General features: G+C 47.7%; 1 protein-coding gene across 1 annotated transcript in view; it reads right to left on the bottom strand.

Annotated features, from left to right (window-relative positions):
• Positions 1–27,557, bottom strand: part of DLGAP2 (DLG associated protein 2) — a 149,115-nt gene that overhangs the window by 52,128 nt on the left and 69,430 nt on the right. Inside the window, exon 4 of the mRNA XM_024115796.1 lies at positions 2,640–2,787. Coding sequence (XP_023971564.1) covers positions 2,640–2,787 — 148 coding nt within the window. The remainder of the gene's footprint in view (positions 1–2,639; positions 2,788–27,557) is intronic.

Genomic DNA, 27,557 nt, shown 5'->3' with positions numbered 1-27,557 from the left:
CACTCGCACTGGTTTGAAATATGACATTTTCTAGAGTACAAATTCCTTTCAATCTAAGTTTTCCCTTAGGTGGAATTATATCCAAAAGTCTCAGATTGTTTTATGTCATTTATGTCACAGAGCCACGTCAGACGACCTGAAAGAGCAAGAAACTGAGCGATGCTGCTATAGCGCCCACCGGCTCCAGGACGCGGGATTTCGGTGGATCCCCTCCTCTCTGCAGACCCGCCTGCGCCAGGAGCTTCTCCATCGGGAAGAGACACTGTCAAGCTTGCACGTGCGTTTCACACATGAGTGATGGACATTTCCGTGAGGACCACTCGGCCAGTAGCTGGAAACCGGCTACAGAACTGATCAGTGAGGTTCTAGAAATGAAGGGGACCTTTTTTTTCACCCAAACAAGTAGTTGAGAAGGATGTCAAACTGGTCTAGACAGGAACTGAAGTGACCTGTTCTCTGAGAGCTGATTTGTTCACTAGTTTGAGGGAGATTTGGAAAAGTGGGTGTTTTGCTTGGCAACTCAGACCACAGCTCAGGCCCACTGGAAATGTCCCCGGGGGACGTTAAGCCAGCGCGGTAAATAACCAGCGTGGGCTGAAGCAACCAATTTCTTTTGTGAGCTATACACGCGGAAAAGCACTTTAAAGTGCTTCTGGAGAATGCGGGCACCGAGAAACCAAAGAAGAGAAAAGTGGGAAGATGGTGAGAAAGGTGACTGTCCCGTTGGTAGCAGAGAGGTCGACATCCAGCTGGGGGCGGGCTCCGTGGGCGTCAGGATGGATGCCAATTCCAGAGCAAGCATGACGGTGAGGGTGTGGGGGCCCCGCGACCGTGCGCACAGCTGCTAGGGGTGGAAAATGGGGCAGCCGCTGTGACAAACCATACAGAGTTTCCTCAGAAGGTTAAAACGAGAACTCCTGTCTGACGCAGCAATGCCACTTCTGGGTACACGTGCACAAGAACTGAAAGCAGGGACGTGAACAGACACTTGTACACCCGCGTTCACAGCCGTGTTACTCACAGTAGCCAAGAGGGGGAAGCAACCCAAGTGTCTGTTGATGGACAAACACGATGTGGTCCATTCACACCATGGAATATAATTCAACCTTAAAGAGGAGGCAAATTCTGAGACAGGCTACCATATGGATGGACCTGGGGGAAAGTGAAATAAACTAGACACAGAAGGACACATCCTGTATGAGTCACTCGGGTGAGGTCCCTGGAGGACTCAGACCCACAGAGACAGAAAGTAGACGGTGGGGCAGGGGCTGGGGAAGGAGAAAGGAGAGTCAGTGTTTAGTGGGGACAGTGTCAGTTTGGGAGGACGAGAAATTTCTGCGGACGACGGTGGTGTTTGTCCAACAATGTGAATGTACTTAACGCCACTGAACTAGACACCGAAGAGCGGTTAAGATGGTAAATTTTACGTTATGTATATTTTTCCATAATTAAAAAAGAAAAGGATGCATGACAGAAAGGAGCTACGATCACACTGAAACAGCTTTTCAAAGACGAGAAAGAGATAAGAGACGATGGCAGGACCTGACACGGAGGAAGGCGAACGTCCTTCCTTCAGTGAGCGAGGATGCAGGGCGCCCCCCCGCCCCCGTGCGGGTCTCCTGACACCGCCCCCCCCGCCGCCCCGCCCCGGCACCCGTCCCGATGCGCAACAAAGCACCCGCCGCGGCAGCCCTGAGCCTCCCGGGCTCCTGGGAGAAAGGAGCATCGTCAGAACTATCCGAATGGTGGATGAGCAGAAACAAAGTAAACGCCGAGACCGTCTAGGGACCGTGAGCTCAGGAGACTCGGCCGGGCGGAGCCTCGGCACAGAGGCCGCCCCTGGGGCAACACGGCGAGGAGGAGGCGCTCAGAGCCTGACCCGGCCCTCGGCCTCGGGACCGTTTCGCCTTCCCGCCCAGGGAGCCGCGTAGCTGCGCCGTCCCCAGAGCTTGCCCGCTCCCATGACAACGGCCGCGTTGTGGATCCCAGGGCGAGACTGAAAATATTCCACCGCGCCAGCCACGCACTGGGCCGCAGGACCGCTGAGAACCAGGCACCGGCGTGTACGGAGTGGCGACTAGGATGCGAGGGCCGAGGAGGGCCGGGTCCAGCGGGGAGGCGGGAGAAGGTCTGCAGGGACGCGGCGAGGCCCCCCGGCAGGTCCCCCTCTTCCACCTGGGGCCTCCGTCTCGCTCAAGCAGCGAGAAGCCAAGGGGAAGGTTTGGACACACCTGCCACCTGGCACCTTCAAAGCATAAGGGGGGGCGTGACCTTGCCGGCCTTCCTGGAGCTGAGAGGGTGTCTGTCCTCGGAAACACCAGCGAACTTGGGCAGCTGGCGCTCGGAGACCCTGTGTGTCCCCTCGGGGTGGGACCGTCCACGTGGGGGGCGTGACACGAGGCTGCTCAGCGCGGAGGGGACGGAGGCCGAGACGGCCAGCTAGTCAGCCACCACGGCCCAGAGCAGGTGCGAGAAAGAACGACAGAGCCACGAATGCAGCCCCTGCCCCTGCATTGATCTTATAAAGTTCCCGGGGCGCAGCCGGGCCGGATGACTCCAGGCTGGAACGTGTGTCTGCTCCGGGCCTGCGGCCCTGGCAGGGGCTGACTCGGGGCGGCGCGAGGGAGAAGGGACCCCACCTGGCTGACGCAGCTGGCCTGGCTGAGCGTGCTGACGGCCCGCATGTAGCTCTGGTTCCGGGAGCGGAATTTCGGGGAGCCGTAGTTGGCAGAGGGGTCCAGGCTGTGGCCGGCAGGCCCGTCGCTGGCAGCTTGCAGGTAGCTCTGGCTACAGGAAAGACACGGAGAGAAGAGAAGAGGCTTCCGTGAGCATGGCCGCAGCAGCTGTGCGAGCATCGCCCAGAGGCTGCTACCACACTTGGTGCTGCGGTGGACACCTTTGCCTCATGTAAACATTCCTGACAGACGCTCGCACAGATGCGATTTCCTCAAAAGCAATAGGGGAGCCTATTTACAAACTTGCTTTGAAACCTGACTTTTTTTTTTTCGCAGGCCTCTCACTGTTGTGGCCTCGCCCGTTGCGGAGCACAGGCTCCGGACGCGCAGGCTCAGCGGCCACGGCTCACGGGCCCAGCCGCTCCGCGGCACGTGGGATCCTCCCGGACCGGGGCACGAACCCGCGTCCCCTGCATCGGCAGGCGGACCCTCAACCACTGCTCCACCAGGGAAGCCCTGAAACCTGACTTTTTATGATCAGGTAGTGACATTAGGATCACTCCACATAGAATAAAAAAGTGCTGAAAGCACAGGTAACTCACACACCATAGGAGCGAGCTGGGGTCAAAAAACCATGAGAGTCTCATAAAAATCATGGTAGCTTTTAGCAGCTTTACACACTCAGAAAAATAAAAGAAAAAAATCAAAGGCTTGCCTTCAGTTTTAACTTATGAGAAGCTGTGCAGATTATGCAATACGGCAGAGAGCAGACTGAAAAAACTAATCCATGCTGTTATCATAATGATCATTTTCTCTCAAAGAGCTTTAAAAATCTATTTCCTCTGGTACCCCTCCTTGTTATTTTGCAAAACGTTAAAAGTATGGGAAAACCTTGAGGGTGTCTGGCATGTAGAAGGTTCGGCTTAGCTTACGTTTCCGACTAACTGAACTCCTTTCAGGTTTTGGTGACAGACTTTCCACAATATAGTAAGAATTCCTCTTATTTGACCCCAAACTGGAATAATGTGGACACAAATAATGAGTTTCTTCTTCTTTCATGTTGCAGATCACAATGGGAACATTAAATAGGATCAGTGCACAGGCCTGTGTATAAAAATGTGTATAAATATGAGGTTGCTAATTCTGACTCCATATTTGGCTGAAGAATGGTCCCTTGTTTTTCAAAGTAAATTCTTGATGTAAATTGTTTTCTCTGTGCCTTACTTCTTTAGAAATGGGGCAGAAGAGAAAAAAATGGGCTCAATGAAAAGTTCTGATTAAGCAAAGCCCATTTCTTATAAAGTCATTATTTGGGGTAAAATTAATAATATGTATTTTTAGATATTAATAGAATACAATTTATATTATAAATTATAATAATAATAATTTTTGTTGTAAAACCAGGTGTATAACATATTCCAGCTCCTACCTTCCTCCTCTCTACTCAAAACGAAAAAACAAAGAAAAGAAAAGAAAGGAAAGGGAATGGGAGAGAAGTGAGCGTGGAGCCAGCTCTGACCTTGGCTCGTAAAGGGTGCGAGCCCCTGCCCAACTCCTTGTCACCCCCGCTGCTCCGGGCCGGGGTCTGCACCAGCACGGCCGCGGGTCCCTTTGCACCTCCGTGGGCCCGCAGCTGGAAGCAGGCAGCTGTGCGACCACCCAAGTGCCCACAGCTGCCACGTGGGGCGCAGGCTAGCTTGGACGTGACCTCGTCAGCCTCACCTGCACCGTGTTTAGTCCAGGGTCACCTGCAGGAGCCTGAGCATCGCGGCCTCGGTGGTGTGTGTGGAGGTGTGCTGCCCGGACCCTCAGGCTCTCGGCCTCATGTTTGTTTCTGCGAAAATGAAACCTTTCTGGGTTCCCCTCTCCTTCCGTTTCCTTGAATTGCTGACCTCACACTAGGATTTCTACCTGTTAGCACTTTTATCTTCCTTCCTTCTGACAGAAGAGCTTTCCCTGCTGATTAACACCCCTCTTCACCGTTGCAACATTCTCAAATGGAAGTTCTGAGAATCTTTAAGAGAAGGGCTGTGTCTTCTTGATCTCTGTATCCAGATTTCCAGCCCAGAGCCTGGCGCCATGACCCGGGGGGTGACTCAGAACTATAGCAAATGCCCCTTTGGTGGTGGCTGGGTGGTACCCACACACGATTCCATGTATTTGTGATTCTACGTTTCAAACACATTTTAAAAACTCCCAACCATCTCCTTATTCCAACACAGGGTAGCCGCTTAAAGAAGAGCTTCCACTATGGAAAGCTAATCTACAGACTCACAACAGCTAACGCTTGCTACACACTGTTATGCTGGATCCCTGTAAGCTTCTGGCCCGGTTCCAACCCATTCAGCGCTCGCGGGAACCCCACACGGTAGGGCCTCATTGTGCGAACGGGCAGACCGAGGCGCACGTTGCCCAGGTGCCCCCGGGGCGAACGCGGAGCTAGACTCCGGGGCCAGGCAGCCTGGCTCCGAAACTCATGCTTTTAGCCCCAAGGTCGCAGCTGCTGAGTCCCAGGAGCAGAAAGGCCCAAGAGGTCTGGTCCTCTATCACCAAGTGTTTTAAACAGTTAAAAACACCCAACGGTGCCTCATCAGGGTTCACAGAACTTTACACATTTTCATAGCTTGGCGTCTTCTAATGCTGCCCAGGAAGGCCAGCGATCCTCAAATCACAGACCCGGAGATGAATCAGGAGCTGAGACGGGGAGGAGAGTCGACGGTGGAGGGGCAGGGCTGCCGTGACCCCACTGGAAGCGGGGCCGGGACCCCAGGACCTGTCCCTCTCCCTCCATTCCTGACGACGGAGTTCCGCTCTTCCTCAGAAATCCGTCTTCGGGAGTTGATACCGCTTTGAAGTTCCCTTTAAGCCCCTCAGTTATTCCCTCCTAAGATTAACTCCTACTTCGACATCCCGGTCGTCAGGCATGGAAATACATCTTCATGTATAGACTTTCTGGTGGCTCAGAAATTCTTAAGAGGAAACCATAGAACGTTTTCTAAAATAACATGAAACATTGTTTTCCAGTTTTCTTCCCTTTCAAATGATGCCCACGTTAGACAGTCATATATGCATAAATGAGATTGGAGACCTACTTTGGAAAGCTGTAAGAGTGAAAAGGAGTCGTATAAAAGAGGTTTCCTGGTTTTCTACTTCTTCCTTTCCCTCTGCAAACTGTGTCAGAGTTGTCTGCTGGATCACAGGCTCACAAACCTCTTCTGTGACTTCGGATCATTGTAAAAACAAATTCACGTAACAAAATACATGCCAGGCCTCTGTATTCAGCTATTCAGATCCACGTGGATATGCTTGAATATTTAGACAAAATAAACAGGCTTCTGAAACGGGTCAGGAAACAGGCTCAGAATCAGGTTCCTTCATCTGACTTGAAGGCTGGAGGGGGGGCTCACGGAGGAATGGTTCACGTCAGGTGGCTGGAAACGCATCCGGAGAGGAGGTGGCTGGTGGCCGGGGTTCGTCAGGGAGGAGCTGCCTGCAGCCCGGGGTCCGTGAAATTGCTATACTCTGCCGAGGCTGCCCTTGCGTCCTGCACTTTCCCCTCGCGCCTCGCTCGACCGTTTGGACCTGCTGCTCTGATTCTACTCCTCTGTTCCTCACGTGTATTATTTTACTGGCCAGCACCCCTACAAAGGCCTTTGTACCTTTCCACTAAATTCTGCAGATTTCCTCGAGCGGGTGCCAGGAAGAGTGTCAGGCGCGGAAGACAGCAACGATGGAGGAATAACTGCCAGATAAAAACGCGGGGCACCCAGTTGAGTTTGAAGTTCAGAGGAACAGCAAGTAACTCTTAATATCAGTATGTTCCAAACGTGTCCCCAGTGGGATATCCTTATACTAAAAAAATGCACTGTTTACCTGAAACTCAAATTTCACTGTTTGGCTTTCTTACATCTGGCAGTGCTACGACGGAGGTATGCTCAGGGTTATGGTGTCGGGGACGCAGACGGGAGCGTAGGTGTTCCTAATGCACAATGTCTGGGAGTTTGGTAGAAACGTCTTAGGACACACCTGGGGGAGCTGACAGGGGGGCTGCTCAGACGGGGTCCCCACTTTTCCGGGTCAGATTTTGTCTGAACAAAACATTTCAACTGTTTGATTTTTTTGAAAGGAACAAACCTAGGTGAAGTCATGAAAAAAACATAATTTTTTCTAAAATAGAAATCAAGGAACAGAAAAATAAACACCACTACATTGTTATAAATTGAGACAAATCGATACATGTGAAATGCGCAGATCTCATACTCAGGACTCGATGAATTCTGACAGTTTCTTTTCCGTAACCCTCACCCACACGCTCATCAGCGTTCTGGGCTGTCACTCTCCTCAAGCGGAGCCATTGTACTGAAAGTGAAGTGGTGTCTCGTTAAAGTTTACTCCTCATTTCCTGGGTGACTAATGATGCGATGATTGGTTATTTGTACATCTTCTTTTGGGAAGTGACTTTTCAACTTTTCCCCCCCATTTTTAATCGGGTTATTTGTCTTTATAGTTTTGTTTTGTGGGAGTTCTTTAGGTATTCAAATCCTTTGTCAGATATGCATTTCAAATATTTTCCTTCACTTTGTGGCCTGCCTTGTCCCCTTCTTATTGGAGTCTCTTGGTGAGCAGAAGTTTACCATTGTGATGGGGAGACTCACTCTTCTGTCACATTGACATATTCTGTCTTTTTGAGTTTTCCTTATCCTGAGAGATTTCACCTCCCGCGGGACAACTGGGAATGCCTGGAGATGTTTTGTTGTCACAGCTTGGGGGGAGGGGGTGCTGGGCAGAGCCAGAGATGCTTACCTGAACTCTGTCGTGCACAGATAGTCGTCATCTGAAAAGAGTCGTCTGGCCCCAAATCTCACTAGTGCTGAGGCTGAGAAACCCTGGTCTATTCTGACACCAACAGCTCTCTGTCTTAAGGGCAGATGGTCTCCAACCCACAACAGCATCATCCATATTCTCCTCGAGGGAGTCCCCATTGGGCATTCGTCAAAATAGACTATATTATAAAACAACCCTTAGCGACTCTGAAAGAATAGAAATCATACAAAGTATGTTCTTGGACCAAAATAAATTAAACTAGAAATCAATAACAGAAAGATTTCTGGAAAATGCCCAAATATTTGAAAGTTAGGTCTGCAGTGACTCAATTTAGATATGAAAACAGGTTCTGAAAAGTGACCTGTTGCGTCCATCTGATTAGACTAGTTGAAGTCCATGGATGAGGATTTGTTCATCTTTATTAGCGAGGGTTAAAAGATGAGCAGATTATCAAGACTCCTACATCTTTTGGTCAGACCATGTATTCTGGCAGAGTATGGGAAGAAGAGACTCAGTTTCTAAATGAAGGAACTCTGCCTTTTCTCTGTCGTGCTGAAAAGCTGATATATAATACTATGTAGGTAATATTCCTTCCCTTAACTATGCCTTTCTTGGCTATGTATATGTTGAAAGAGATAATATCTTTTGAGGAACACGTGTCAAGCAGGAACTTTGGCATGGATTTGGTTTCAGTTGTTGTTGTTGTTGTTGTTTTTGCGGTTCGCGGGCCTCTCACTGCTGTGGCCTCTCCCGCTGCGGAGCACGGGCTCCGGACGCGCAGGCTCAGCGGCCACGGCTCACGGGCCCAGCCGCTCCGCGGCACGTGGGATCCTCCCGGACCGGGGCACGAACCCGCGTCCCCCGCATCGGCAGGCGGACTCTCAGCCACCGCGCCACCAGGGAAGCCCCACACACATTTTAGAATCTTCCTGTCCGTTTCTCTAAAAAGTGAGGCTGCTCTGAATTGCATCAGCTTTGACTGAGGTTGCACTGAAATGATACCTCAATCTGCGGAGAATTAACATCTTAGCAACGTTGCAGTTTCCATCACAATTTCTCTCTCCATTTGTGTTGGTCTAATTACATGTATACATGCTACCTGTGTAGGTGCCCATCTCCTACATATACAGGGAATTCACAGAGAAATGTCTCAAACAGATATCTAGCACATACGTAACACACTCCAGAGTGTATGGCTGTTTTCTGTAGCCGAGTTAGTTCTCCGGAGCTCCTACCTGGGGCGTTTTATTTTTCCATTATGTGGTGATGGTCTTTGTCATCTGTTTGGCTCACAGACGTCTCAGTCCTTTTGTTGTTGTTCGTTCAGAGAATTCGCCACGGTGACGGGCAGAGGTGAGCTCCTCCTGCAGGACTACACACGTAGTCCTGAGAACTAGTTCCGTTCTCAGACTCCCCTGGGGCCGGGGGAAGGGCACATGACCTATGCCTCTGAGGAGATGTATTTCCCCCAGACCTGGGTGAGAGCCAGGATCACAAAGTAGAGTCCACACTAACGGCGGTACCTCGTTTACAAGGTCATGTGGCCGGGGTTCAGCCCGGGGGTGTCAAGCCGAGAGGTGTCTGCACAGCGGGGCCGGCAGGCACTGGCTTCACTACGCAGTTGGCAGCTCCGAGTGAGGCTCTTTCCCTGCTGGAGATCCTCCCTTATTTTCCCATACATGTCCTTTCTGCTTATTTAAAGAGCCCGCTGTTGAGTTTATGACCCTCTAAGCGCTCTGTGTGATGAAGAAACTGTGTTTCCTGGATGCTGAGGGTTCCAAGCGGCAGCTGAAGCCACACCTGGATTTTTACAGAGAACAGCGTCCCCCAGGGTCCCTCTGGCTCCGCTGAAAGGCCCCTCGGGTCCATTTTACTGAAAACACTGTTGATCCCAAGACCCTCTAAGTCACAGATCACAAACCTGGCCTTACTACCCATATTTGTATTAGCAATTGCTGAGTGTAACCAGAATAGAAGGTATCCACGTGAACCTTTGACATTCAGCATTTCTGAGGCTTATTCTTTGAAATTCAATTTGCTAGCATCTTGCACTATAATTTATTTTTCCAAAGAGACACAAAATAGAGGTCAATGTTAGTGAACTGTGTACGCGGAGTCCGCACAAACGGAGAGAAACCCAGAGGCCTGGAGAGCAACATCATCAGTAAGGACCACAGCAGAACAACCCCTCTTAGGAGATGTTTTTTGGTGTTAAAATGCTCTCCCCAAATATGTTTACCCAGCAAAATGAGTCATTCATCTAACACACATTTATTGGGCACCAAGGACAGAAACAAGATGATTGACTACTCGCCCTGGCTCTCAAGGAGCTTGCCGGGCGGCACATAAATTTTAATAGAATTCGATTTTCCGAAGGATATATTTAAAGAGTCCCAATGTCTTTCGAAAAATCCTCTTCTTCTCCATTCAAACTGCCTTACAGTTCAACTTATGAAATGTATTTTAAGGAAAAGGTGGCACTATTGCTCAAAGGATTATGAACTAGATTCCACTGTAAGGAAAGCAGAGAGATTAAAAAAATCAGAAAGCACGATGAGTATTAAGGAAAAGCTCAAATTATTTATCTTCCACGCTATGACACTCTATCAGCACCAATGGATGTAAATGTATCAAGGTTCATGCATAAATCTGCTCTTGTTACAGAATCATGTGCCTGTAAGCCTTCAGAGATGAAAGCATAAATGGATATAAATATGAAAATTAAAAAGTCAAAACGAGGGATACATTTTATACAAACATATTTATATTTATACATACATCACAATATCGTATAGAATACACTGAAAATCTACATTATTAAGTAGATGAGGTTCAGCCAGTTTAAAAACAGTCTGGGAGCTCTATTTACAATAGCCAGGACATGGAAGCAACCTAAGAGTCCATCAACAGATGAATGGATAAAGAAGATGTGGCACATATATGCAATGGAATATTACTCAGCCTTAAAAATAAATGAAATTGAGTTATTTGTAGTGAAGTGGATGGACTTAGAGTCTGTCATACAGAGTGAAGTAAGTCAGAAAGAGAAAAACAAATACCATATGCTAACACACATATATGGAATCTAAAAAAAAAGAAAAAGGTTCTGAAGAACCTAGGGGTAGGACAGGAATAGAGATGCAGACATAGGGTATGGACTTGACGACACGGGGAGGGGGAAGGGTAAGCTGGGACGAAGTGAGAGAGTGGCATGGACATATATACACTACCAAATGTAAAATAGATAGCTAGTGGGAAGCAGCCGCATAACACAGGGAGATCAGCTTTGTGACCACTTAGAGGGGTGGGATAGGGAGGGTGGGAGGGAGGGAGACGCAAGAGGGAGGGGATATGGGGATATATGTATACATATAGCTGATTCACTTTGTTATAAAGCTGAACTAACACGCCATTGTAAAGCAATTATAGTCCAATAAAGATGTTAAAAAACAAAAAACAAGCAAACAAAAAAAAACCAGTCTGGAAGCTCCTCAGAAGGATACATCTGATGTTCCCAAATGACCCTGCAGCTCCACCCCCAGGTATAAGAGAATGAAGATAAGCGTCCACATAAAAACTTGTGCAAGAATGTTCACAGCAGAATTATTCATAAGAGCCCCAAAGTGGAAACAACTTAAGTGTTCATCAAGTGATGGATGGATAAATAAACGGTGATTAGCCGCATGATGGAGCATCATTCAGCCAGAACAAGAGAAGAGGAACTGACGCCCACCACAAAGTGGAGGAATCTTATAAACCCGCTGAGTGAGAGAAGCTGGACACACAGGGCGCGTATTGTAGGATTCCGCGTCCATGAAACATCCAGAACTGGCAAACCCGTGGAGACAGAAAGCACGTTGGTGGCTGTGGCTGGGGAGGGATTTGGGGAGTGACTGCCGGTGGGTGCGGGGCTCCTTCAGTGTGAAGACATGTCCTGGCATTGATCACAAGGACCTCTGTGAATATACTACAAGCCACTGAACTGTATACGCCAAGTGGATGAATTGTATGATCTATAAACTATATCTCAGTAAAGCTGTTAGGAATCAGATGAGAAAAGGACAATATTTAGTTTTCTGTCAGTTGTCAACTGAAGTGAAATGTATGTTCACAATGATGGTTTGGGAGGAATTTTCCAAAGGAAGCTGAGGCCCCACTCACCAGTTCCTGGTGTGTTCTCGGGCCCTGGGCATCACCGGGAGGGGAGGGGAGGCCCCAAGGCCACACGGGTGACCACAAAACGCTTTCACTGTCCTCATCTCCTTTGAGGCTGTCTATGATTCTCTGGGGAAGGGATGACAGCCCGCTGACTTCATGAAGGCAAGGGGATCCTTCCTGAGAGGGCAGCCAGGGCCCAAAGGGCCCAGGGCAGGCGCTACAGATGCTGCACAAAGATCGCTAGCTCCAAAGCCCGCACGTGTTACTTTAGTATTAATACATATATTTTAAAACACTTGCAGTGCATTATTACCACCGTGTGATAAAATAATAGTTCAGGAGAATACAAAACCGTGCAACCGTTTCTCTCCAGAGCAGAGAGCTGCCAGCTTTGGTTCTGGCACCATCACTGACCCAGGGCCTCAGAGCCAGCGCAGGGCCTCGTGCTTTGTTTCCTCCCTTAGATGGGAGAATTTTAAGTCACGGGGCTGGGGGTGGTCGCCGCAATGAGCAGAGCGCAAGGTCTCAGATTGCTGAATGGAAAGATCCTACCCTGAAGCGGCATCTTAGGCAAACGAGGCCGGGGAAAGTTTGTAAAGCTAATGGAAAAAGTACAGGCTGGTCTCACGAGACGGTCCGATTGGTGCAATCAGGAGAAATTCTTGCCACCATCCGCCTTCCGAGCTGTGAACAAAAAGACCTCAGGAGGATATGGAAATGGCCTTCCTTCTCCAGGTTGAGAAAAACCTTCTCCTCTGAGAGGACCTGCACATCGCCATCCACGTGAACGGAGACAAACGCAAAAGGGGGGCTTTCAGCTTCACCTTAACATGCGCCCCCCCCAACCAACCCCTGCAAAGAGGGAGGGCCGCGGGCCGAGAAGAGCAGAGGTTTGCAGCCAGGGGACCTGGGTCCGGGGTCTGAATGTCCCCCGTCCACCGTCGCAGTGTGAGACTGAGTGTATCGCTCACGTGCTGGACCCAGACTTTCCCCCTGTGACACCGACCAGCCCAGCCCCACGCACTTCAGGGTCGTGCAGGCGGTTCAGCGACTCAGGCCGCGGCAAAGATTCAGAGAAGCTCGCTGCCGAGTCATGACCTCCGTCCCCCTTCTCTTACCAGGGCTTCAAAGACGGAGGCGACCGCAGTATGTATCTCGTCACACCACGAGCCCCGTACAGGGTGTCAGGCCTCCCGCCGGCAGTGCTGGGCAAGGGCTCTGCTCGGCGACTGTTCTTGAGACCATCGCAGGGGAACTTTCCTCTGGCCTGAGATCCTTTCATTGCTACTTACTTCCACACCTTCTTCTATGTTTGAGATTGTTTTTTAAGCAAGTACAGAGCTTTTTTCTTTATTAAAGTTTCTGACAGTTGCCGGTTTATATTCAAGGCTAGGGTCGGGGCAGCAGGAAAACATCCATTTAATGGTCTCACAAGTGCTAACCTGTATCACAATCCCCTGGGGGCTTGCCAATCATGTAGATTCCTAGATCACACTCCCAAGATGGACTTAGAGGGTGGGGTCAGCCCCAAATCCGAATTTTAATAAACATTCTAGGTGATTCTATGTCAGGTGGTCTCCGGACCAGCCCCCACTTTGAGAAACGCAGGTCTACTTGGATAGAAGAAGAGGGGACCCCACTGAGGGATCTTTTAGAGAATCTGGATGTTTATCCATTTCATCCACAAACAATAATAAACACACCCTTGAAAAGTCTTTCCGCCCGGTGCTGGGAGACAAGGTTTGTATCTGCGGGACGGGCAACCGGGGCAACCGCAGTGCACTTAGAGCAGGGCCCCCGGGGCACAGTTCACTCAGCCCTGCTTCCTGGAGAGAAAGCCTGAATCCATGCAGCCGCTGACCACCTCCGGTCAGAGCCCAGAGCGTCTGGTCACCGGTGTGGTCGTTGCTTAAACATCTCGGGCACCCCTGCGCCCAACAGAGCAAAGCACCAACCCTGCTCTGAGCACTGAGAATGGTGCCGTGTGACTGTGGAATCCCTGACACAGGGCAGGTGGGGATGCAGAAGTGGGGCCCTGAGGTCCTTGTAGGGCGGGGAGGCAGGGTCGGGAACTCTTCTCGTGGAGGAGACTTGAGTGTAATCATTGCCCTGGAGCTCATCCAACATTAAACGGTCACGTACTGACCGGGCTTTCCTGCCCGGAGAACAATGAGGGAACGTGCAGCCTGGCTTAGAAGCATCCTGACCCGTTCCCAGGCCTGGTCCCTTAGACAAATAGTCACCACGACAGGACGTATTGACTGTTCAGCCCTGAGCTGGGCTCGGTGCCCCATCCGAGGGCGGGGAAACAGGACACCAGGGCAGTGACGTGACGCTTACACTGATGTCTTCGCCCGGCCCAATGGCCGGGACATGGGGGGGTGTGGGTCAGACAGACCTGCGCCTTCAGGAAAGGCGCCCTCGGGGCCCGTCCGAGGTGGTGTGCGGTCCAGTGACCAGCTTTCCGAGTCCCTGCTACGCAAACATTCAGAAGAAGCCTACCAGACGGGACAAAACGAGCGCTGCTCGTCGGGCTAACCAACCTGTATGGCTTATAGGTAATGGCGGTCCAGTAAGGAGTTAATTCCATTAACACGCTAACTGGTACATTGCATGAATACCTGACCGTTGATTAACTTGTCACCTACGTATTTAACTACTATACCTCTTGGGTGCCACTACGCCGGGCACAGATGTGAAACACAGAGCTCGCCTGCACGTGCCTGGAGCTCACGCTCTCGGCGGGAAGAGACTGCACACACACACGATGATAATCAACACGGACTAAATACCTTCGGATCGTGGTGATCAAAGAAAAACTAGAGTCCACAGTCAGTGACCCCATCGTGCAGCTGGCAAAGGAAGCAAGATAATGGCAATTTTGAAGAAAAGGGAAAACCCAGAGAATCTGTGAGCGACGGGTGAAATCAGCCAGCCGTGGAGACAGCTGGCCGCCCTGGGAAGCACTGCTACGGGTCCAGCACCCCTGTGGTTTCTGGATCATCCAGCGCAGTTACCGCGAGGACGGCGGCGACCTTCTCAGAAATCCTGCTGTCTCACACCCAGAATCTGACTGTTTCTTGCTCTGGCTTTTTCCGCCCTGCTGTGGCCTCCATCACCTGAATCAGGAGGGCTGGTTACGGCAGCATCCGCGGTCTCCCTGCCTCTGCCCGTGCAGCTTCTCCAGGCTGACTTCCACCCTGGAGCCAGCATTCCCACTGACAAAGAACTGCTCCGTGACAGGCCTCAGGCGGGCCCCTCCGAGCCCCGGCCTCCCGACTCTGCCCCCAAAGAGCCCAATTTTAGGGAGAATCCTGCCAAGACGGAGTAGCCAGAATCCCTCACCCGATATCTCTCACCCCCCGGCTCCGATGGGGTTCCGTGTGCCCCAGTCTCCTCCGGGTGAGGTCTGATCACCTGCCCGCCTGCAGCGAGAATCCTGCAGGGTGGATTTGGCCAGAATCCCCGAGCCCTGGTGTTTCCTCTTGGAGATCTGCCATCCGCGAGCCTACCCTGCTCCCGGGATGGAACCCCTGCTTGACCTTGTGTGTTCACAGTTGAGCCTGGTCTCTCTCCCGCTGTAACACCCATCGCAGCGGTGGCCACAGCCACCCTGATTAGAAGGGTGAGTTGGCCTCACCCTTCTAATCAGGGTCATGGGTGACGTTTCTCCTTAAGGCTGTTAAGACATGAATTAGATGACTTCACCTGTCTGCTCTGTCCCCCAAAGTAACGCGGCAATGGATTTATGATCACGTGGATGGCGGGGCCCCGCTAACCTGCCCTCCCACCCAGCCCATCGCCTCTCGCCTCTCTGGCGACCTTTCCCCTCCTGGCGACTTATTCCAGCCTCCCCGGACCCTGCTCCTCCCGGGACTCTGCAGCACGCCCTGCTCCCCGCCAGGAACTCAGACAGCCTCTCACAGGTCTTCATGTCAACACCTGTGCCTGGCTGTCACCTTCCCGGGAAGCCCACCCTGAGCAGGCCACTTCGACTGCAACCCCCTCCCCAAGCCACCCACCTACCCACGCTCGCAGGCCCACCAGACCCCGCAGACCCGGATCACTTTTCCCTGTGGCACTTCCCGCCTCTAACGTGCGACGCCCTTCACTCATTTATTACTGATTAGTTATCACGTGAATGGTGTGTCTCCCTCTGTTGGAGACTAAGAACCACGAGGCCTGGGATTTCTCTCTGTTTTGTTCATTATGTTTCTAAAGCACCTAAGCGGTGCCTGACACCTCACAGGAGCTCGGTCAGTATCTGCTTGACGGGCAATGAACAAACGCCCTGAACTGGACTGGGCAGTGCCAGCCTGGATGGGCCATGGCCACCCCTCCCTGGCCTGGGAGAGTCTGGATGCAGCAAACACACAGCAAAGCAGGAGTGAGTCTGCAGGGTTGCTGCCTGGACCTCTGCGGATGCAGGCCTCAGGGTGTCTCCAGCCGTGGACACTTCGGTTTTATCAGTCAGCGCATTCCCCACTTTACTTGAGCCTTTCACCTTCAGAGCTAAAGATCCTGGATCAGACATGACCTCCAAGCAGTGATGTGTAAACGGATGGCTGAATTGCTAAAGACAGACCCGATTTCAGTGACATTTACCAGCCACAGCACATCATTAACTACAAACAACGTTTTGCAATAATTTTGAACCTACAAAAAGTTCCAAGGATATTGCAGAATGTTTCCAGACACCCTTCCCCCACCTCTCCTTAATGTTCACATCTTACATAATTGTAGTATAATTAGAAACACCGGGAGATTGGAACTTATTAGAATTTGACCAGTTTTCCCATGAGTGATCTCTTCAGGGTCCAGGATCCATCCCAGGAATCCAGGCTGCGTTTGGTCGTCCTGGCTCCTGAATCTCCTCCAACCTGTGACGACTCCCCCGTCCGCCCTTGTCTGTCATGACGGATGCTTTGGAAGAGTGTTCATCGCTTATCATGTAACCATCCCCTCACTTGGGTTGTGGACGTTTTCCATCATCAGGTGCAGGTGATGCGTTTCTGGTGAGAACCCCTCAGAAGTGACGTGCTTGCTCTGTGCGCCATATCCAGGGTGTACGATGTCTTTGCATCTCAGAGGGTTGATGTCAACCCTCATTACCTGGTTAAGCGGGGGAGGGTCCTTCTGGTTCTCCACTGTGACGTTTCTAGTGTTCCCTTGATAACTAATACACGTCTTGTAGGCAGATATTTTGAGGCCAAGCAGACACGAGCCTTCGCTCACCCATCCGTCACTCTTGCTGCATCAGTTAACACGGCGGTGCCGGCCCAGGTGCGATTTTCTTTCCCCTAATCCTCCTATGTTAAAAATTCTACTGCAAGAGGGCACTATCCTGCTTCCCCATCATTTATTTATTCAGCGCTTTGCAAATATCAGTATGGACTCATGGGTGCTTCTTTTGCGGATGACAAGCCGCTACTTTTATCATTTCTTCTGTGGCTCAAACTGTCCTAGTTTTGGCCACTGGGGCTCCTTCAGGTTAGTCTGTGTCTTTCTGACATGTCCCCACCGTGCCCACCCCTGCACCAGGCCCAGAAGGCAGAGAGAGCGGGCACTCAGCAGGTAGGCAGCACCGGGTCTGGGAGGTCTGGTCTCTTACCTGGTCACCAGGACTGCGGGGGCCACTCCTCTCCGCTACCGTAGACTCAGCACCTTCCCGATGTCTGCTCCTCCTGACAGCCTCCCCCTCTCGCTGAATCACACCCCCCAGCCCCGCCCAAGTCGCAGCCTTGGGGGTTCGCCTGTGCCTGCTCCTGTGTCCGGCTCTGTCCCTAACATGTGTACCTCCCAACACGTTTTCTCCACCCCGACTGCCATCACTAAGGCAGCCCCTGACAAGTCGTCTGGATTTTCTGATAGACACCTAACTGTGTCCACCCAGACAGACCGATCTCTAGAATAGAAATCTGCTAGCCTCCTTGAAATCTTCAGTGGCTCTGTATGACCTTCAGGAAAAATTTTTTAAGAGAATTATTAGCCTCACAAAGGAGATGAGTGGGATGCAAAGTTACAGTAAAAATTATCGCTAATAACCACACATAATTGCCCCCAGCTAAAACTTCCTTATAAGCAATTCCATCCATCAAATCTTATTAAGCACCTACTCTGTGTCAGGATAACGAAGACGTGTTCTGTGCTCTCAGGAGACTTAGAGAGAAGTCTGGTAATGGAGACCACATCAAATAAATAAATTCCACGTCAGCTGGTGTGCACAGAGGACAGGGCATGTAGGGAGAACACGTTCTGTTCTACCCTGCAATAGCTGCCTTCGTTCCAGTATTTTCCCTATTAGCACCTGAGATTAAAGACCGCTGCGGCAGTTAAATATGTATTTCCATTTTTCTCACTCCATTATATTTTCTGACTCTTGATTTTATAGGTTAAATATTTGATTACCTACCACCGTATAAAATAAGAGGTACACGCTACTTAAGAAGAAAGAGTTCTTTTACTATTGCAATGTTTAATGACAAATGCTGAATTTAATAACTATTTGATACTCACTGTACAAACGTTAAGAATCAATAGTAGAATCTACTATCCTGTTGTGATAGGAGATAATCACTAAATGTACCTCCATTTGAAATAAAAATACGAGTGTAACTGTACCACAAAGAGATCACAGATGGGGTGCCAGTTAGCTAGCAATGTTTGTTGAACATTCACTGGATGACAAATACAGGGACCATAAAAAGAAATGAGCGTACACTGTCATTCGAAGAGGTCATAATTTAATCAAGAAGTAGAGAAAAACACAGAAGATAAAAAAGAATTATGACATCAACTGTCCAGGAAAATGACAGACGGAAAACTCTCAGTATGGGAACCCTCTGCAATAGTTGAAAGTCACCTGATAGTGGGAGGGGGCCCGACGCTGGGAGGGGCATCTGTGCTGGGAAAGCCCTTGACTGTCTGGACCCGGGGTAGGTTGGAAGCTCCTTTTCCAAGTACTCCTTGTGGTGTTGGACTTAGAAGTGGTTTTAGAGAGACTCCAGGTAAGGAACCCTCAAATGCACTTCCCTTTCACTCCATCAGGGAAGAGCTTCCCTGGTGACAGCACCAGGCCACACTACTCCCAGTGACATGCACCTCTCCACCAGCATCTCTTACTGTAAGTCTCATGTAACATGAGCCTTGGAGACACAAAATGTGGGAATACTACTGGGAATAAATTTCAATTTATGGCTTTAAAATCCACATAAAATTATAATTCCACTTGCAGCTGAAAAGTCTAATAAAGTCGCTGAGCATAAATTTATTACGATTGTAACTCTACAACACAAGGAAAATTCATTTAAATGCAGTGTTATTATTGGACAGACAGGAATTACAGGTTATGAGGGGGCTTAGAAGACAATACAACGGATTTTCAATATCTTTTCTTATTTTAACATTAATATATGCTTTTGGAAAAAGTTTAAAAATATTTTTAAAAAAATTCAGCTACAAACCCACCACCCAAAGATAACCATTACTAATATTTCAGTGCCTTCCTTTTTTTTTTTTTTTTTGGCTGTGCCACTGGTTTTCAGGATCTTAGTTTCCTTACCAGGGACTGAACCCGGTCCAATGGCAGTGTAAATGTGGAGTCCTAACCACTGGAGCGCCAGGAAATTCCCTAGGGACTTCCTGTATTAGTTTTCCACTGCTGTGTCTGATGGTTCATTTTATATATCAACTTGGCTACACTGTGGGACCCATATATCTGGTCAAACAGTATTCTAGATAGTGCTGTGATGGTATTTTTTTTTTTTTAGCTGCAATTAATATTTAAATCGGTGGACTTTGAGTAAGCAGATTGCCCTCCATTATATGGGTGGGCCTCATCTAATCAGTTGAAAGTCTTAAGAGGAAAGACTGACCTCCTCGGGAAGAGAAATCGTGCCTCCAGACTGTCTTCAGACTCGAGCTACAGCCTAAATTCTTCCTTGGGCCTCTAGCCTGCCAGTCTGCCCTGCAGAATTTGGACTTGCCAGCCTGCACAATCACGAGAGCCAGTTCCTTACAGTTAATCTCTCTGTCTCTGTCTCTCTACACACACACACACACACACACACACACACACACACATCCTATGATTCTGGAGAACCCTGACTAATACACTGCATAACACATTACCATAAATTCACTGGCTTAAGGCAACACTCAAGGGTTAGCTCACATCAGAACTGTAGGTCACAGTCTGGCCCAGCATTACCGGGTTCTCTGCTCACGGTATCACAGACGGACACCAAGCCTCCAGCCAGACTGAGTTCTCACTGGAGGCTCTGGGAAGAATGAACATAAGTGTTTTTTTGATATATATTGCCAAATTTTGCAATAAGAGAGATTTTAAAAACGGTTTTAATCATGATAAAATGATTATTTCAAAAGCAGTTTAGTTCATCAAAGCCTCACTTTTTAAACTCTGTGAAAATGATTTCTGTCATTTAAAATTAACTTTAGTTTTAGATGCCTAGTTAATATCCTGGCAATCTGTACACTTGTTCATTTATTTACTTGATATCTTATTTACACACCCAGCCCTTAACATACACTTACTTATTGGATGAACAAATAAATGGAGAATTCATATATTAATTATCATACACCAAGGAAGACAATGATTTCAATAGAATAAATCATCTTTACTACATTTGGGAGAATTGCATATAATGTGACTTCGTAAAAGTCACTGCTGCTTCAGGTTTACTATTCGGCTTAATTTTATTTAATTTTGCACCCAAATCTTACAGATTTGCCTCTCTTTGCTCTAATCTCTTTATTCAGTGCATTCTCTGGAAACAGTCAGTGCTTTGACAGCCACTGGCTTCTGGTTTATTAACAGAAAGCCCTGTCTGACCTCTCACAAGTGCTCAGCTGATGCATCTGCGTGTCACTCTTAGACGTTTGAAGTCCGCAGAGGTAAAGACAGTGACTTGTGTTTAAAGAGGGATTGCTTTCAACACTCTTCACTGTTCAAGTGTGACAAATTCTTTGTCCATTATGCTATCTGAACTCTGGCAGCTCAGCATGAGGCGAACTGAGGAAACGTCCTCAGCTTTGTGCAGGAAAGCACATGTCACACTTAGATGAAAGGGAGCAAAAAGGCCAAAAGTAGCTCTGTGGTAGACTGAAGAGTGAGTAAATGCGTATGCAGCTGTGAGAGTGATCAGGAATGACGACTTTTGGGGGAATTGAGAGCTCATACAATGAGAAATGGGAAAACATTGGAAAAAAGAACAATATTTTAACCGTTTCTCTAAAATCAAGTTCCCTGCCCAAAGGGCTGGAAAGGAAAGGTGGTCAGTATTAAAAACTCTACACAATACTTAAGTTTCAAGAAGTAATTAAAAGGAAGAAAAATAGTTACTAGTGGCTACTACATTTATCCTAGTAAGTTGATCTTTCCTTCATTTAATTCATTCAAACCCTTGATCAAGGTGAAAATCAAAACAAAATTGCAGACTATCCAGAAAGTAGTGACAACAAAAGCATCACCTATCAGGGTACGTGTGAGGCAGGTATAGGTACACCCTTAGGAATATTCATAGTCTTAAACACTTTCACTACTAAATAAGCATTCAGCTGAAGAATGAGAGAAATAACAAAGTAGATCTAAGGAAATACAAAGAAAAAATTAACAATAAGAGCATAATTACTGAATTAGAAAACAAGAAAACAGTAGAGAATAATAACTCAACACAGAGCTGATTCCACAGTCTGAGACTCAAAAGCTGAGGATTTACTAGAGAAACAATCAAAATAAATGAAGAGGTGTGAGGGTGAGATCCTAGAGACATCCATGAATAGAGATAGAAAAAGGCCACGGTGCTGAGCAGGTCCACCTTCGTTCACAGACAGATGCCTACTGAGACTGCAAAGCCTTCAGTGGGATTGCTTCCCCGGTGGGTGGAGACCTGAGGGGCACAGCGCCAGGTGCCATCCCTGTCCCTTGGTCCCCACCTCCTGTTCAGTCTCTGATGAGAGACATTTTCAGCTGCCTGGGAAGCCAGGAGGTCGCACTCTTCAGAGCTGCAAATACACACTCGTAGTGCTGGCAACAGCTTTAACGTGACCTGGCACAGAAGAAAACCCCGTGGTTTCCTCCAGCTGAAATGGAGGGTGTGGAAGTCACCAGACCATGGGTAGCAGTGGAAACTGTGAAAGAGAATACTTCTCCATGGAGCATATGGTTCCCTATTGGTTGAAGATGTGCACATTTAAGGTGTGTGATATTTTCAAGGAGGCTCTACTAGCATCTGGTCCTTTTGGGACTAATTATTAGAGAATTTAAGGAGTTGAGTGAATGTGAATGTGCTTTCACACATTTTTTCAACTTATAATTTTTATTTTTAGAAACTTTAAAAATGATGATTTTACTGGTGCCCTTAATAGCAGTTCACTTATTAAGTTGATTAACAATGATCCCTGACTAGGGATTCATAAGAAGTCAGTTTTCTTCATTCATTCAGTGTGTATGGGGCCCGTATAAAATGCCACACAGTGAAGATACGATGGCTGTTATAGACAGGACATCTCTCTGTTAGGGAAAGCAGACACGCGTATGGTAGAGGCAAGGGCAGAGGACTCGGGAAGCGCCCGGCGGGGCACTGACTCAGGAAGACCCCCAGGAGGAGGGAACCCTGAGCGGGTACTGAAGGGTGAACAGGAGCGCAGAAGTGTGAGCCGATGGTGCGGTCAGGAGACTGCAGGGAGTTCAGCGGGGCTGGAAGGCAGATTGCCAGGAGCCTTGGGAAGGGTGAGAAGACAGGCTGGCCAAGCTGCAAGGGGCTGGAGGGTGAGGGATCTGCCCTGGGGCTCAGCCAGGTGCCCTGGGTGCAAGGATGCTCAGAAACGGGGCGCTGAGGGAAGACGAGCCTGTGATACACTGGGCCTGGGGTCGGTATGTGAGAGATGCTAGGAGCTGGGGGCGGGGGTGCCAAATTCAAAAGGGAGCCCCACATCAGGAAAGAGCAGAAAAGTCAAGATTGATGGCCCTAGAAATGGGGAAAGTGGCCTTGCGGGATGCTCAGTGAGCCGTTCTAGATGGATCCTGCAAGCCCTGTGCCTTTCGGGGTTTCTCGGGTTGACCCCACTGTGGCCCGGAAGCAGACCTGTCCCCTCCCCAGCAGCCAAGGGGCACGACCAGTGGCTACTGGCCAGTGAATTCCAGGAGAGTCACAGGGTAGGTGTCTAGGTCATCAAGACGACCAAGTCAGTGTACGTCTAGAGAAAAGGAAACTCCCTTATCCGGGCGCAGGTGAGGAGCCAGAGGGACCATCTGAGCCCATCCTCCCAGCTCTTCTCCGGCGCTCACCTCCGAGCCGGGGTTCTCTCCTGTGACTCCTTCGATCTCCTCTCCGACCAGTGGCCAAGGGGCATGTCTTATGTTGCCTGATGTGAACCAGCAAAAAGGGGGTGAGGCTGCAGTGCTCTCCCCTCCTCCTGTCCCAGATTAATGTTTATGTCTCGCCACAGAGGAGCCGCTTGCACACACTCCATTTTACCGCCCTCTGTTTCTGATTTTGCAGGATTGGGTTTTCCAGTTCTGGTTCAGTTGCCTACTGTCAGCATCCCTCCCTTTCTGCAGAGCTCTGGGCATGGTGGCAGGCGCGTGGTCCTGTAGCTATCATCACAACGCAGATATGGAACTGTCCTTTTTTGCACAGCCCCAGATGTCTGTCTGTCCTCGTATTATCCCATATTCGTGCCTGAAGAACTTCCTTTAATATTTCTCCTAGTACAGGTCTGCTGGCAATGTTTTTCTCTGCTTTTGTTTTTGTGAAAAAGTCTTTATTTTACTTTCATTTTTGAAAGATACTTTCTCTAAGTCTAGAATTCTGGGTTAATAGGTTGCTCTTTTAATACTTTAAAGATGTTACTTCATTATCTTCTGGTTTGAATACTTTATGACAAAAAGTCTGTGAAAATTTTTTGTTCCTCTGTATGTAATGTGTCTAATTTTTCTCCAGCTTTCTTTTTTTTTTTTTAAATAATGGTGCTGACATGGTTTATTTATTTATTTATTTATTTATGGCTGTGTTGGGTCTTCGTTTCTGTGCGAGGGCTTTCTCTAGTTGTGGCATGTGGGGGCCACTCTTCATCGTGGTGCGCGGGCCTCTCACTATCGCAGCCTCTCTTGTTGCGGAGCACAGGCTCCAGATGCGCAGGCTCAGTAGTTGTGGCTCACGGGCCCAGGTGCTCCGCGGCATGTGGGATCCTCCCAGACCAGGGCTCGAACCTGTGTCCCCTGCATCGGCAGGCAGACTCTCAACCACTGCGCCACCAGGTAAGCCCTCTACAGCTTTCTTTAAGATTGTCTCTTTATCCTTGGTTTCTGGTAGTTTGAAAATGATGTGTGTATATGTGTGGCTTTTGTTTTGTTTCTGGTACTTATCTTTCTTGAGATTTTCTGAGATTCTTCAATCTGTGATTTAATGTCTTTCATTATTTTTATGAATTCTTGGGTGTTATGTCTTCAAATGTTTCTTCTATTGACTGCTTCCCCTTCTCTTTTCCTCCCAGGATTCCGGTGTGTTGGACAGTTTGATATTTTCCCACAGTTCTTGAATGCTCGTTTCCACTTTTTATTTCTTACATTTTTTTCTTTGTGTTTCAGTTTGGTGATTTCTGTGGACCTATCTTCAAGCTCACTGATTATCACTCAGTTATGCTGAGTCTGCTGAGGAGCTCAGCAGCAAAATTCCTTACCTCTAACACCATGATTTTCATCTGTAGTATTTCTAGCCGCCTCTTTCTTCTAATTTTTCTCTCTCTGCCAACTTCCCTTCTGTGTACGTGAGAAGTCCACGTTTTCCCTTAGATCCTTTGGTGTTAATTCGTTATTTTTAGGTTCTCTCTGATAGTTCTGTCAGTGGTTATCTCTAAATCTCCTCTTGGCTGCTCTGTTTTTTGAGAGTGGGTTTTATTTTCTTTTATTGTGTCTTCTAAGTTCTGATATTTCTGAATAGATGGCACATTTGCATAAATGAAGGTTAACACTATATACAGAAAAGGGACCAGCCCCATTGCACCTACTTCCTCTTCACTCCTTAGAGGTAAACATTTTTATTAGTTTCTATTTATTCTTCTATTGTTTCTTTATGTAATATAAACTGATATGAGTTTTAATCTTATCTTCCCATTTTATTCTAGAAAAGTGGCAGCTATATATTAATGTCCTATGCTTTGCTTTTTAAAGGTGATGTAACCTGGATCGCTCCAAGTCGGTACATAGAAATCTTCCTCATTTTTTTATAGCTGCCTAATATTCTAGTATAGTCTATCAATAATATTCTACTATTTTAATACTTGTATATCTATTATTCAATCAGTATTATAGTGGTGAACTTTGGATTGTTTTAAACTTTTGCTATTACTGATGATGTTGCAATGAACAACATTTTACTTGTGTCACTGCTTACAGGTGTATCCAGAGGCTAGATTGTCCCAAGTGGGACCCAAGGCCTACTGATGGGCATGCAGGCAATTTACAATTTCTTACAGTGATCTACAAGGAAACTGTGCACATCACTACATTTTTGCACATATTCGCATGCTTTATGGCAATTTCTTTAGAATAGGATTTTAGATTTTTATTTTATTTTATTTTATTTTTTAATTTTTTTCGGTACACGGGCCTCTCACTGTTGTGGCCTCTCCCATTGTGGAGCACAAGCTCTGGACATTCAGGCTCAGCGGCCATGGCATGTGGGATCTTCCCGGACCGGGGCACGAACCCATGTCCCCTGCATCGGCAGGCGGACTCTCACCCACTGCGCCACCAGGGAAGCCCCAGGATTTTAGATTTTTAGTTTTAAGTGGAATGCTAAAATACTCTCTAAAAGTTTCAATTATTGATAAGGTAGGTAAACAGTCTTTTTAAAAAATTAAATTAAATTAATTTATTTTTGGCTGCATTGGGTCTTCGTTGCTGCACGCGGGCTTTCTCTAGCTGCGGTGTGCGGGCTCCTCATTGCGGTGGCTTCTCTTGTTGAGGAGCAAGGGCTCTAGGTGCGTGGGCTTCAGTAGTTGTGGCACCTGGGCTCCGTAGTTGTGGTTCGCAGGCTCTAGAGCGCAGGCTCAGTAGCTGTGGCACACGGGCTTAGTTGCTCCGCAGCATGCGGGATCTTCCCAGACCAGGGCTTGAACCCGTGTTCCCTGCATTGGCAGGCGGATTCTTAACCACTGCGCCACCAGGGAAGTCCCATAAACAGTCTTTTCTGGCCTTTGTCCATTTTTATAGCTACAGTGTTCACTTTTTCCTTACTGATCTGTAAGGCATCTCTTCGTATTAAGAGTATGAAAACGTGTCTCCTGTATTATGGAACATTTTCCTAGGTTTTTATGATTGTTTTACTTTGGTGACAGTACTTTTAGCTTGTTGATTTGTTTGTTGGCTTTTACCATGAATACGTTTTTAGTTTTATGAATTAAAATCTGTCAATGTCTTGTAGTTTCTCACTGTGGAATAAGGTTTGGATATGCCTTCTCCAACCCAAGATTGTAAAATATTCATATACACACATTCATGTATATATATACACATATACATACACATGTATGTATACATACATGTATACACACACGTATATATATATATACACACACACATACCTGTATATACTCACACATACAAATATGATTCTTATGCTTATATCTGTAACCCACCTGAGTTTATCTTTACATATGAAGTAGTTCTTAAAATAAGCTCTCCTTTCTCTATAAATTTAAATGCTACCTTCTTGAGAGAATGACTCAGAGATGTTCAAAATTATTAGAGCTTTGACTTCTCAATTCAACTAAGCAGGAAAAAATACCCCAAAGCCCCCAAATTAAATTAGTTGGTCTACCTTTCATAATTATAAAAAGTGAATTCTCCAGATACTAATACATAAGCTAATTTAAAAATCTAGGAAATCAGATTCAGTAGTATCTTGAAATTTGCACTTCATTTACAATAAATCTAAATGGTGTCCGCCTATGTGCAGGGTCTGACCTATAGAGAGACAGGGTCTGGCCCCGGCCTGGGGGTCTGATTTTCCTGAGCAGTCAACATAACTGTTGAGAATTCTGAGCAGTAAGACAGCTGTGACAGGTCTTTGTGTGTCTGTTTTTGTTTCATTTTTCTTTCGAGAGTGAAAAGACTTTCTGTCACCTTGCACTCTATAGAGAACACAGCAAGGTGAAAGCCAAAATCCTTATATGTGTAATAAGGACAGGCACTCAATTATTAATGAGAAGTCTGACTTTTTTCTCGGTTTAACAGCAGGAAGACAAGACAGTGTTCAACAGAATCACTGTCCCCAGAGGTCAAGCATTTCGAGTACGTGCAGCCTTCACAGAAGGGGTTTTATATTATACGGCTCAAAAGGGCTGGTAACAGGCAACTAAACACCCAATCTCGTTTCAGGTCTTAGCTGGGCAGATTGAAGAAGGGCTGCTGGGAAAGTCCATTTTATACCAGCGTTTACTGTGACTTGGGAGGCTGGTAAAATTCCTAAGCTTTCAGTGTGCCCATATGATAATTCAACGATAAGAACATAAATCCATCAATCCATCAAATTAAAACTAAAGGATAATTACTAGGTTCATCTGGCTATTTTATCTGCATTCTTAAATACCATTATGAATATGAATAGAATTAATTGTGTATACTGAGAATAAAACCTAAAGGAGGTTGGCAGACACTAATTCTTATGTTTATCACTTGACTCTTACTTAAACCGTTCTGTCAGTCAGCTCCTGCTGGTGAAGTTCTGTGGTGTCAGAGGGAAAGCATTCAGTGCGCTGCTAAGTCTGAAGGCTTTCAGTCATATATATATATTTTTTTCGGTACACAAGCCTCTCACTGCCGTGGCCTCTCCCGTTGCGGAGCACAGGCTCCGGACGCGCAGGCCCAGCGGC

The sequence above is a fragment of the Physeter macrocephalus genome, chromosome 20 (assembly GCF_002837175.3).
Source record: "Physeter macrocephalus isolate SW-GA chromosome 20, ASM283717v5, whole genome shotgun sequence".
NCBI lineage: Eukaryota > Metazoa > Chordata > Mammalia > Artiodactyla > Physeteridae > Physeter > Physeter macrocephalus.
This window is presented reverse-complemented; position numbering and strand designations above follow the sequence as displayed.